Source organism: Lepisma saccharinum, chromosome 8 (genome assembly GCF_977018435.1).
Source record: "Lepisma saccharinum chromosome 8, izLepSacc3.1, whole genome shotgun sequence".
In the NCBI taxonomy this organism is placed as follows: domain Eukaryota; kingdom Metazoa; phylum Arthropoda; class Insecta; order Zygentoma; family Lepismatidae; genus Lepisma; species Lepisma saccharinum.
This window is the reverse complement of record NC_139236.1, coordinates 30,740,368-30,752,722: the sequence shown is the minus strand read 5'-3', so window position 1 is coordinate 30,752,722 and position 12,355 is coordinate 30,740,368. Positions and strand designations below refer to the sequence as shown.

The window sequence follows — 12,355 nt, the reverse complement described above, 5'->3', positions numbered from 1 at the left end:
CTTACACTCCGACCTACAGTTTAACGAACTGTATTTCATTGTGGGTCCACAACTGAGCTCTCGATCCCTTGTGTTCTGACAAAGGCACTTATCAACAGCAGTTCAAGACTTGGTATGTATCAGAGCACTACGATACAGGCACTAGTTCTTCAACATACATCTTAATCAACTAAACTTCTAACTATACTGCAATCCAACTTTCTATAGAGTACCTGAATGACACCATTTTGTACAATATCATCATATTGGGCTCTGGTAATTTAGCTGCAACTAACAAAAATATACTTCAAAAAAGACTAAAAAGAGACTGACATTTGGCTACCACTAGAATTCTTATAGTATAAAGTGTCTACCAGAAGGGATACAGACTTGCACTTCTACAGTAGTGGGTCTGAATATGTAACGAAACATCCCTGGAATGGGATGCAGTGTTGTAATAGTGAGAAACTGATGGAAAAAGCACAATAAATAGATTACAATACTGAATAAATATTACAATCAAATTGAATAGAACTCTATATAGTTTTATGATGAGATACAGTCTGCATTTTGCAATATGGTTGCATGAAATTGTATTCTGAATAAATTTATCTTTGATTGGTAAATATACATGTAAATCTACAACAATGACAAAATATAACTTTTCACATATGCCTCAAGTCAATAGCATTCAATACCCAATCATACATTGTATAAATACACCAACAGCCTTTGCTGCCCGCATACACTCATTCATGGCAGCTGCTGGTATATTTATGCGCTCTTACTTGAGAATATTCACTGTAAGCACAAAAACAGTACATAATAATAATAGTAATAAAAATCTCTTCCTTATGGGAAAGCCAATAAAGAAAATTTAATCAAACTTCACATTCTTTCCTGTACACATTTTTTTCTTCCTTTTAAGTGGTGACCCAGAAAATCACCTTGAAATGTATTCAAATATCACGTACAAAATTTACCTTGTTTGCCACAACATATATCTTGCATAAAACAGTATCTATTTCATGGCTGTTGATGCCCTCAGATGCATTATCACTACCATTCAAGTGTGTAAGAAAAAGTGGCACATCATTGTCAATATTACAGCCATCAGCCAAGATATCAATGAGTGTGAAATTTAATCAAACTGTCCAAAGGAAAAAGTCACTAAACTTCACAATCGAGCCTACCGACCCAGTGGAGTACCACCAAAGTTGAATGATGTAGGCACTGTTTGCTGATGAAACACATATCCTAAAATAAAGCAAATCAAAGTTATTCATGGTGTGATGCGGAAAATGCAGTGAATGTATTAAAGAATTTCCATGTTGCTCTTTTCTTGATGTCATCTGATTTATTTTGAAGAATCTCTGCCTTTATTAAAACACGTTTAGACATCCTGGATAACAATGATAGCACATTCTTCGAAATTAGATAACAGCAAAAAAAGAAAACGGTGGAAATGAGGAAACATAATGCAAAATCAAAATTAGTAGACATTTCCTAATAATGTATTACAGATATAAATAAGTTTATAGACAACATTTCAAAAATAAAATAGGCCAGAACTATAATCACAGCCTGTCATTTTTGTTAATTTATATCAATTTTGTAGTCAGGAGGAGTACATTGATATTGTCCAAGACTGATTAAAACACCCTGAAATTTCTACAACTTATGCCAGATTCTGATTGATTGATTTGGTTCATTTTACTTTGCTTTTCTGCTACTTTTGGCTAATTGTGAAGATGAGGATGAGTGATGATATGATGAAACTGATGAAGGGACACTCACAAAGAACATCCATGCTCAGGCCGGAATTCAAAGCCCAGGACTCCTGGCATTGTAGCATGCTGTGCTAACCACTCTGCTAGGAAGTCAGACCGTATTTTGAAAAACAACATTGTCTTGGGTAATGGCTCATGATGTTTAACAGTCATAAAGAAATAAGTCATGAATTTCTGACTGCATTTTAATGATTACATAACACTGGCAATTTCTTCCCAACTGTTCTCTACATATTTAATGTGGATGAAAGATAGGTTGTTCAAATAGAAGAAACACTTACCCTGATGTAGAACTTACAACTCCTTTGGAGCTGGTATTCTGTGTTCCAGAATTTTACATTTTCTTGCAACGTACGAGGAGCCTACTGAAAGTAATGAGCAACACTTTTTCAAAAATCAGAATTCATCAAGACGCAAACGAAGTAAATCATCGCAAATCACAGGCTTTACTGAATGCATCGAGGTAGTGTGATGTTTCGATTCGACAACATGTATGATTGAATTCCTTCTTAAAGAGGGAATTCTTGGTGCTGAAATTCACAATAGACTTCAGCGTGCATGGGTGCTATTGTTAGAAGATGGGCAAAACATTTTAAAGATAAAAACACGAGCATCAAAGATCAGCCTTGGAACTGCCTCCACGGAATGCAACATGGAAAGAGTTGACATGATCATTAAAGATGACAGACTGGTCACTGTGGATACAATTGCAGCAATACTTGAGATTGGAAGGACACAGTGCAGTGCAGGAAGTGACGGCAAGGTTAGGCTATTGAAAAATTTCTTGCAGCTGGGTCCCACGTTTATTGACGGAAAAACATCGCCCAAGAACTTCTTCCGAGCTATCACAATGAAGGTGATGATTTTTATTGAGTATTGTGACCGGTGATGAAAGTTAGTTCCATCATTATGAACCAGAAACATATCAGCAGAGCAAAGAATGGCACCATTCGACGTTGCCAGCAAAAAAGAAAGCAGAGAGAGAAGTCTGCTGGCAAATTTATGGGCATTGCCTTCTGGTTGAATTCCTTGAACCTGGGGTAACCATAAAAGCTCATCATTATATCCAAACACTTCACAGGCTCCGTTGTGCATTGCGGGATAAACATCCTGGAAAGAAAATCACCCTGAACACAATAATGCATGCCTGCAGTCTGGTCAGTTCACCACGGAGGAAATTGACGGACCCTGTGGCCGAGTGGTTAGCACATCGTGCTGCGATGCCAAGAGTTCCGGTTCAAATCCCACTTGGGCTTGGTTGTTTGTGAATGTCCATTCATCAATTTCATCATTTCATCACTCATCCCCATCTTCGAAAATTAGCCAAGAGGCACAAAACATGAAGTAAAATAAACTAAATCAATCTTAACCACGGAGGAAATTGGGAAAATCGGGTGGGAACATCTGCATGACCCTCTCTACAGTCCTGACATTGCACCCTCCAAGTACCAAGTGTTCAGTTTTGTGAAGGAACAGTTATGAGGCCACCGCTACCAGATGTCAGAAGACATACACAAAGCAGTGCGGCTGTCTGCGAGCAGCTGGGACGGAGTTCTACCATTAAGGGTATTTTCAAGCTTCCAAAAAGGTGGGGAAAGTGCATGCAAATAAATTAAGACTGTTGAAAAGTAAAGAGAAGTCTGTAGATTATGATGTAGTATGTTTTTCTTTAATAAAATTAAAACCTGGTTCCTGAAAAACTGTTGCTCATTACTTTCAGTATGCCCCTCATAGATATATGATTTCTATCAAGTTTATTCCTGAAGAGAAAACTATTTTTAATTTCAAATTTTTCTGCACAATATATATCTTTGGTTTTGCATTACATAAATTCTAAATGACATGTTTAACTTGCATTCCGCACTTGATTTCCCATAATCGTAGAGCAAAATATAGTAGAAAAATTAACCAGACACCTTTCAAAAACTCCACAAATCAATGTTCTAGTGGGTAATCTCACAACCCATCTATAAGTCTCCACATTATGAATGTCTTTTGAATTTTGATGAGCTAAAACCACTTTATGAGCAACTTGAAACATCATACTCACCACCACTTTGTTCTATCCTTTTGCTCTCCGCAGCAGCTTTCCTCTGGTCGGCTAGGAGAAACACATCTTGAAGAGATTTCTGTTGCTCACCAGTCAAGTGAGACGTCAACATATTGTACCAAGTAGGATCACTACCTTGAATATCTGGAATTGCAATTAACACATTTCCCCATCAGTTTCCTTGAAGTGCTACAGAAAAGCTTAACACTGATTGCTTTACATGTACATCACATGCTTCTTCAAAACGTTTCTCTCTAAAGAAGAGGTTTTAGGAGGAGGCAAGTTATAGGTAAGAGTTGGTGCTGGTGTTTTACGTCCTATATTTTATGCACAGTAAAGCTAATCGGGACTGGACCTACAGTTTAAAGTGGGATCCAAACCACTATGTGCCTCCAATGGGACCTATTGATTCCAAGGTGGTGATGCTACCACTGTGGTATCGAGGAGGCATTATAAGTAACACGCTGATATGTTTGACCATGTTTTAATGCATCAAATTCAACAAATCTCTAAAGATATACATTGCAAAGTTTCAGAAGAAGATAGATATATGGAGAGGCAGTATGCAAGAAGACAAAAGGTGAAGTAAAATATGAAGTGAAAAGGAAAGCAATAGTTGAGCTATAAGTAACACACACACAAAAAAAAAAAAATTAGATGCTTCAATTTACATTAATTTAGGTATTCCACTAAACCAACTTAACTGAACACAGATTTCAATTAACAGAATTGATGCTTAACATTTCAGCAATTTGAAAATATTGTGAATAATACTTCAACTGCAAGAATATACAGTTACTATGTACATATTAATAAAATCTTATCTTCCTAGACATGTTCATTGCCTGTCGATTTAAACTTTAAAATTTAAAAAAAAATAAAAGCTTTCACATCAAGGCTAACTTTAGGTTCGTTTTTATTCTGGACATTTAAGACATTAAAAATGTTATATAAAGTATATACATATACTTACGTTGTAAAATTTCTTTGAATATAACATATTCATCTACGTTGCAGTTTTCTTCATCTAAAGGTGTCGTATAACTTTCCAAGGCCGTTTCTTCAGCCTGTTCATAATCCTCATCACTTTCGTCATCTGTGTCTTCATCCTATGAACAAGAAGTCATTGAAATATAAATTAATGGGCATTTTTGAAAATCATAATATTTTTCTCTGGGTCTAAATGCTACAAACTGCAAAACTTCTACTGGGATGAAATGACAGAAATTGCACATGACACATATTTTGAAAATATTCATATGAAGGGTTCGTTGGAGTTGGATTTTTCTTTCATTATGTGGCTTTTCTGCACCTTTAGGCAAATTGCGACTAAAGATGAACAACTAAGTTAAACTAAAGAATGGACACTCGCAAATGAACAAGCATGCTCAGGATAGGACACGAACTCTATACCTTCAGTTTCAAGGAAAAATGGAGAATTCTAATTTTTTTTTTTTTTCAGGTTGGATGGTTTGTATCGAGTTTGCAAATTGTTTGCAGGATCTTGGAATCAATTATTTATTTGCCATGTGGAAAGCACAATTAAACTTCATGGCGCAACAGCTATCTATGGACCAGGGCCTGCTAGAGCAAATGTGTCATTGAGTGAAGCATGGTCAGTGCATGGTCACCTCTGGTTTCTGGCTTTTGTAACTGATGCCTGCTAGTTCTTCTTTTCAAGTAGCTTTCCTCACAATGCTGGATCAACGTGGGACTGCTCACACCAAAGGTAAGAGTGATAACCATTTGACTACATGGGAGCACATATAAACAAGAATAAAAAAAAATAAAAATAAATGCATGAAACTAGAATTATCTCTCAAATACGTATGGATCTGTACTTAACAATATAAATTAAATGCTCTACAGAAAAAATTCATTCCACATTCACTAATAAAAATAAAATACAAAGCACTACACAAAGGCAATTTACGAATTCACTACCAGTCAGTGAAATTAAAAACTGAATCAGGCTAATGAGGAAATCATTGACGGTATAAAAAAAATAAAGCATAACCCTTTCATTTCCCATGAATTTTAACTAAAACCATTTGAGTTTTATAAATATGCTGCATAAATCTAAAATAAAACATCAAATAAAATTGAAATTACATGAATAATTTGCATTTTGTTTTCATCAAAATTAAAATTTTAAGTATGTTTATCGTAATATATTATTCTATGAAAAAATAAAACACACTGCACTCGGAGAATTATATCATGATTAACTATAGTCCTACTTCCAATGCCTGAAAGAAAGTTAGTGTCAATGTTAACAAAATAAGGCATGGATCATTCTAAGTCTGATATTGTAAGTAATACTGTTGAACTTCCTGTTAAAAACATGCAAATATTGCAAATTCCTTGATACCATACATATTAGCACAGTGTTTACTTTGTGAACTTTGTATTTGTTCCTTCTATGGTGTAACTTTTCTACATTCTCAGTTTCGATCCTACAAACAAGCATCTGGTAATGCATTTGGCTATGCAGGAGCTTGAAATGTCTACAGACTTGACAAGTACTTATCATGCATAAACAATAAAGCATGAAAATAGGTTGTTACATTTTGCACATGAGATGGTTTTGACACAAAGTTCACAAAGACCAGTGCTTCTTTTCTGGCAGAACACAAAGGTATGTTGTACAGCACCTTCTTATAGGTGATCATTTCTGAACATCAGTCTGTGCTATTTCTGCCGTGTCAATTTCACCGAGGCCATCTTTTCAGTTCAATCCAGCCTTGACAAATGCCAGAGTTTCAAAACGAAAAGGGACAAGATTGGTGAATGAATGTAAAAGGAAAGTATATGTAAGGTAGCTTACTTTGGGAAATTAATCATTCTGATCCAGAAAGAAGACAAGTGAACGTAAAAGTTGAGTCTTGACGAAAGACGAGGAGATGGCTGAGAATATGGAGATTATAGAAACAATGCATGGAAGGAAGCCATCTCTTATTTACGAATAACGCTACATATTTAATGTTTTAGCAATTTTACGTAGAATATGAATTATTAATAAATAAATGTAAATGAACTTTGCGTTTGACACTAACTTGGAGGAAAACCAGTCAAGGAACCTAACACACGACGTGGGGGGATTGACACAGCAGAAATAACACGACAGTGATTGTACCACAAAATTTTGAGTTCTTCTGATGAACACAATAACAAACTAAACTGGAGAGTACCAGAACCTTTCATTACAGAAACAAAAAGCACCGACAAAGAGTATAAATGTTAGATAAGTATTATGTAGCAAGCCACCCCCAACTTCCATTCAAAATACAACAGTTCTGCTTCAAAACATTCAAATTTGCTCGAGATTGAATAAGATCCGCCATACTTCTCCCACATATATTTGGTGGAGAACTAATAAAAACTGATATTTTAGCAAAGTCTTGTCCACGTTTTGCATATACTAGGCAGGATGACCAAACTGCAAAATTTGCCACTTCTATTTTAAGTAATTTGTAGCACGAGATACATATTGCACTACCGAGGAAACAAGGTATGATTTTGGCAGAGATCGAGTGTGCATCTACATTGGTATTGTCGCACAATAAAAGGTCTTTCCCAATGTATTTTAAGTCATTTTAGTGGTCCTTTAGTTGTTACAAGGGTGAATGATATTCGAATACATCCACAAGGGAAAAATGCCTATGCTGGGATTCAAATTCTGACATTGAGATGAGACTGTGGCAATGAGATCAGCCACAAAGGTGATATTGGAGAGAAAAATTAAAGCAATACTAAAACAGCTGTAATGAATCAGGCATACTGTATACATAACATAATGACTGCCCCCACCCACAAAAAAACACCAGTATACATAAAAAAACACATTACACACTGCACTTTGTGCAACATTTCACCATATTTATGGGACTTGCTATTGGATTCATGGTGCAACAGCCTTGGGAGGTAACCGGGCATTGAGCTTCATTGCCTGTTTATAGGGCTGAAGAGACTCATTCCCTCATGGAGGTCAGCTACAAGGGAGCATGTTGATACATACACTGGAAACAGTATGCAGTGTCTGGTTCCTACTTTAAAGAAGATGAAATATCTCTAAAAGTAAGAATTGTATTTATAAACCATGCCTCCCTTGGTTGATCACAGACCAGGATATAAGATTATGTTCGTACAGGTTAGATTGTTTGAGTTTATTTTACTTTGCTTTTCTACCACTTTGGCTAATCGCGAAGATGAGGATGAATGGTCATAAAATGAGATGGATGACGGAACAATTGCAAACATATAGGGACGACACAACAAGAGCACCACAGAGGATTATACTGGCTGCGAGTCCGGACATCAGAGCCTCGCTAGTCTGCAGAATGCAGTGCAGGATGTACTATGTGGAACGGATGTTGGTATTTGGGTGTCTCAAGAAAAGGGTCATGCCTTAATTTTATAAAGGATCCAAATGGTTCAGTAATTAGAAGACATTAAAAAAATTCACAAAGACGAATTTTGCCTTGAGTGAAACAAACAAGTTTTCAGGTTGTGTTACTAAAAATCATATCAACAAAACATTTCTGAATTTCCATTCTTTTCTCATCTTCCTGTATTTAAAGCAGCAAGGAAAAAAGCCACCCACATTGTTTTCAATGCCATTCAGAACATCATGGAACAAAAGACAATACAAAACCATGTCTCACGATACACAGACAGGACACATTCATACATAGGACAAAAAAAAAAGCCCGCCAACCTATGCAGCATATTTACAGATCAAGAGCCGTTCCTCACAAGCCTATTTTTGTATTCACCTGAATGGTAGCTGTTATGCTGAAGGGACTGCTCTTACTGGCTTTTGATACCTTTTCTTGGAGCTTCTCCAAATATTCCTGGTTCGCTTCATCTATTTCATCTTCGTCGCTTTCCAAGACTTCTGCAAAAGATAAAGAAGGTTTTAGTTGTCAAATATTTTTTATTCACTGCAGAGTTAATGACCTAAAAATTCTCCAAAAATGATGCATAAAAGTAATTTAAAATCACAAAAATAAAGATTTTAAAATATATCAAACTATGGAAGCCTCTCCTGCATGGGCCGATAACCGATATTCTACCAATCCGATATAAAATTCCAAATGGTTGACTTAACCTCCTTAATAAATATACGTTACCAGATAAGAAAAAGAAGCTGTATATTTAGACATTTACTTAAAAAAAGTGTATTATGACCAATCAAGGATTGGACATACATGCTCAGACCATGATACTAAGAGACATGGTAGGCTTATGCGCATCGCCGGGGGTTCCCGAGGCTGCTGTGATGTCAACTGGTGAGCAACTCGAGATTTCGCCCGCTACATCTGGAAGTGAATCTTTGTCTCTCGCTAACAAATAGACGTTTCTTTCTTTACTGAGAGTTTTCTTCAAAATGGCTTGTGCTGTGTTCGGATGTAATAATTACAACAGTAAGACTAAAGGAGGAGCTGTTAGGTATTTTAGATTTCCGAGAGATGAAAATGCACGAGAACAGTGGATTTCGCTTTGTAGAAGCGTGTGTAATTCACACATATATGTATACTTATGTAAAATGTGGAGCATGCGGAATTCCAGTTTAGACGCGAATATAGAGTTTTTAAAATTTGCCTAAATAAATTTGTACTTATTTATTATTACTTACGTTTTACAATTTATGACTATTTTAAAATCGGTTTCAAGACCAGATAACAATTCCAAAACATATAAAGCTCTGGAGCTTATTCTGAGCTCATTTTGAATTTAATGGGATGGAAAATCAGGAGTTTGTAATATGAAATTTGCGAGCAAAGCTACATGTAATAATTTTAATGCAGGTTGCTATGGGGTGAGGAGCATTTCCCCTCCTCTAACTTGATTCATTCCAAATCAGGAATAATCATTTCCTACCCACTGAATATGAAAATCATATTTTTAAATATATCGTACTTACAGAATTCTACTTCAGTTGAGTTCATTTTAGAGCCCCATAGCTATATATAAAATATCATTAAACTAATTTATGACAGATATGTACCGTATGCAGTGCCCTTTAGAAGCCATGTATTCGGTATTTTCTCAGACTTCTAGAAGGTGTTTTACAAAAGTACTTTTCTATCAAATAAGAAAACTTTGACGTATGTTAACAGCACTTTTCGAACGCTTGTTGACAGCTATAGCGTTGTGTTGTCTTTTTTTAAAAAAAAAAAAAAAAAAATACTGAATCGAGATGATTCCCGATCAACTCGAAGAGTTGACTTTGCAGAATTTGTAAAACATTTGACATAGTAATTATTTGTAATGTAATTAGCTGTACCTTATGATGCTCTTCAAACGCTGAAAGTACTATCATTGCATATGCTAAACCGAAATCCTTCATATCTCAGAGCAAGCAAAGTTGGAGGAAAACCATACGCTTGAAATAATTTCTTTCAATGGTTGGTGGTAGTGTTGCCCACGGGACGAGACGGGACAGGCTTTTAAAAATTCGAGACGAGACGAGATTGACCATGTGTCATAAGACAAACGAATATTTTCGAGACGAGACAGCATTTCCACGAGACGAGACAGGCCAAAGTCTCGTCTCGTGCGCAACACTAGTTGGTGGACAATATGAAGAGCCGGTTTGAAAAGCAGGGTTTCTTTTGGGGTGTGGTCGTATTAAATGCAGATACATACATGTGTTTTATGGTGACATGTTAATTCCTCGTTTATATCAAAAAGTGAACTTTAAAATGTAAGCGAAAGCTTGTATGCGTCACCAGTCGAAGATATTCGCATCTACAAAGAAAATTCAATACACATTCCCACCTCACTCAAAGACTTTGTGAATCCAATTCAAATTGTACCAATATCTACAGCTGAGTGTGAAAGCAGGGTCAGTGCCATGAACTTTACCTTAACTAATTAGAGAAATCATTTAGAAGTTTTAAACCTGCTTTTTTTTCAATACTTGTAGACTCCCAGTGCATTGTTTTAATGCAGAAAACTTTGCAACAAAATGGATCAAGTCATAAGCATTACAGTGTTCTTGACAAGCCAAATGGCAAATCATCGAACCTGCAGTGTTTCATTAATTTCGTGCATTCAACTGAATAATGTAATTTTCTTACAGTTTGACTTTAGAATTTAACTTGAAATGGTGTTATGTTTGTGTTGCATTCAATATAAAAATTAGATTTTAAGCAATTTATGTCCAATTCTAAGCATATCTAATTCATAGGTAAATCCTCCCCCTCTGATAAAATCACAAATCGCACCCCGTTTTAATGTCTAGGAAATATCGCTGATGCATTTCAACTAGGAATGGTATCGAGATGAGACAAATGTATCACCACTCAAACTTTCACAACGTATATATGTCATTAAAGCAAAATCTTTTCTTAATAAAGTTTTTCTGCTTTACATTTTGTACGAGGCTGCGAAACATTTTATACTGAATTGATGAAACCGGGTAGCACAGGCTCGCAATTGTCACTAATGGATTAACTTTTCAATTACAATAAACAAAATAAACGACTTATTTGGAATATGAACAAGATATACGTTTTGTATGTCTGAATAAGACACACTAATTTAAATTTATTTTAAGTAAATTCTTCAAATGTGATACCAAAGTTTCGAATGAGATCTTCTCAGACATCAAGTATCGTCTCGTTTTGATTTTGCAGATATTTATTTCAGTCTCTTCTCCAAATTTGAGACTTTTCTTGTCTCAGTACCATCTCTATTTTCAAAAAATCTCTTAATATGTAGGTTTAAGTACAGTTTTCCGAACACCCTCTGACAAAGTAATAAAAATAATCGGTGAGGTATATTGTACCCCAGAAATTAGTCTGTCGTGTCGCATCTCGAAAACAAGTCGAGGCAGGAATTCATTTCGGAAAATTCCATTTGAAAAATTCAAAATGAAAGAAGGTCAGTCATATGCTCTTCTGATGCAGTTTTATATCTTCGAATCGACGCGATCACTTGTTTATAAAACATGTACCCCCCTAATACGAAAGGAATTCGTCTGCAGCATGTTTTCTGAAAGTAAACTTTAACTCATTCCATCGTTCCACACACATTTTGAATAATTTTCATCTCCTTAAAAATATTTCCAAACACACAGATCAATGAACTAACTAGTAGCAAGCAGAATGTAGTACATGTAAAATAAGTCTACAACGGCTTGAATTCCTGTGGTAAGGAAATAATGCTTACAACTTATATTTTTTGTATTGAGCAATTAGAAAATATTAGGTTCTTTTAACAGTATCATCTTGTATCTGAGGGGGGTACAAGGGGTACAACTAGAATCTTCGATTTAGGGGGTACAGTACCCCCTTAAAAAAATTAGGGGGTACAATGTACCCCTGTAAACCCCGTTCCTGCGCCACTGTTCTTATGGGCTTGATTCTAGGTTAAGATGGATTACATCAGCCCTTGTGCTTGTACGTGTGGTACTGTATTGTTGTTTGTGTACTTTATAAAATTTGTGTTAAACTAAAAAAAATTGCAGTACAAACTTACATTAGAAATAATGTAACTAAACATTTGGCATTTAGGAAATATCATTTAC

General features: G+C 35.7%; 1 protein-coding gene across 2 annotated transcripts in view; it reads right to left on the bottom strand.

Annotated features, from left to right (window-relative positions):
* Positions 1 to 831: 831 nt before the first annotated feature.
* The window catches only part of msk (importin-7 msk), a 66,123-nt gene continuing 54,599 nt past the window's right edge, over positions 832 to 12,355 (bottom strand). The window contains exons 20-23 of one of the 2 annotated variants that reach the window (XM_083126392.1): positions 8,646 to 8,716; positions 4,793 to 4,928; positions 3,820 to 3,963; positions 832 to 1,236 (exon numbers count right to left, since the gene is read on the bottom strand). In XM_083126392.1, coding sequence (XP_082982518.1) covers positions 1,169 to 1,236; positions 3,820 to 3,963; positions 4,793 to 4,928; positions 8,646 to 8,716 — 419 coding nt within the window. In that variant the 3' untranslated portion in view covers positions 832 to 1,168. Of the gene's footprint in view, positions 1,237 to 3,819; positions 3,964 to 4,792; positions 4,929 to 8,594; positions 8,717 to 12,355 lie in introns of both variants that reach the window. The other variant, XM_083126391.1, reaches the window with a different exon arrangement.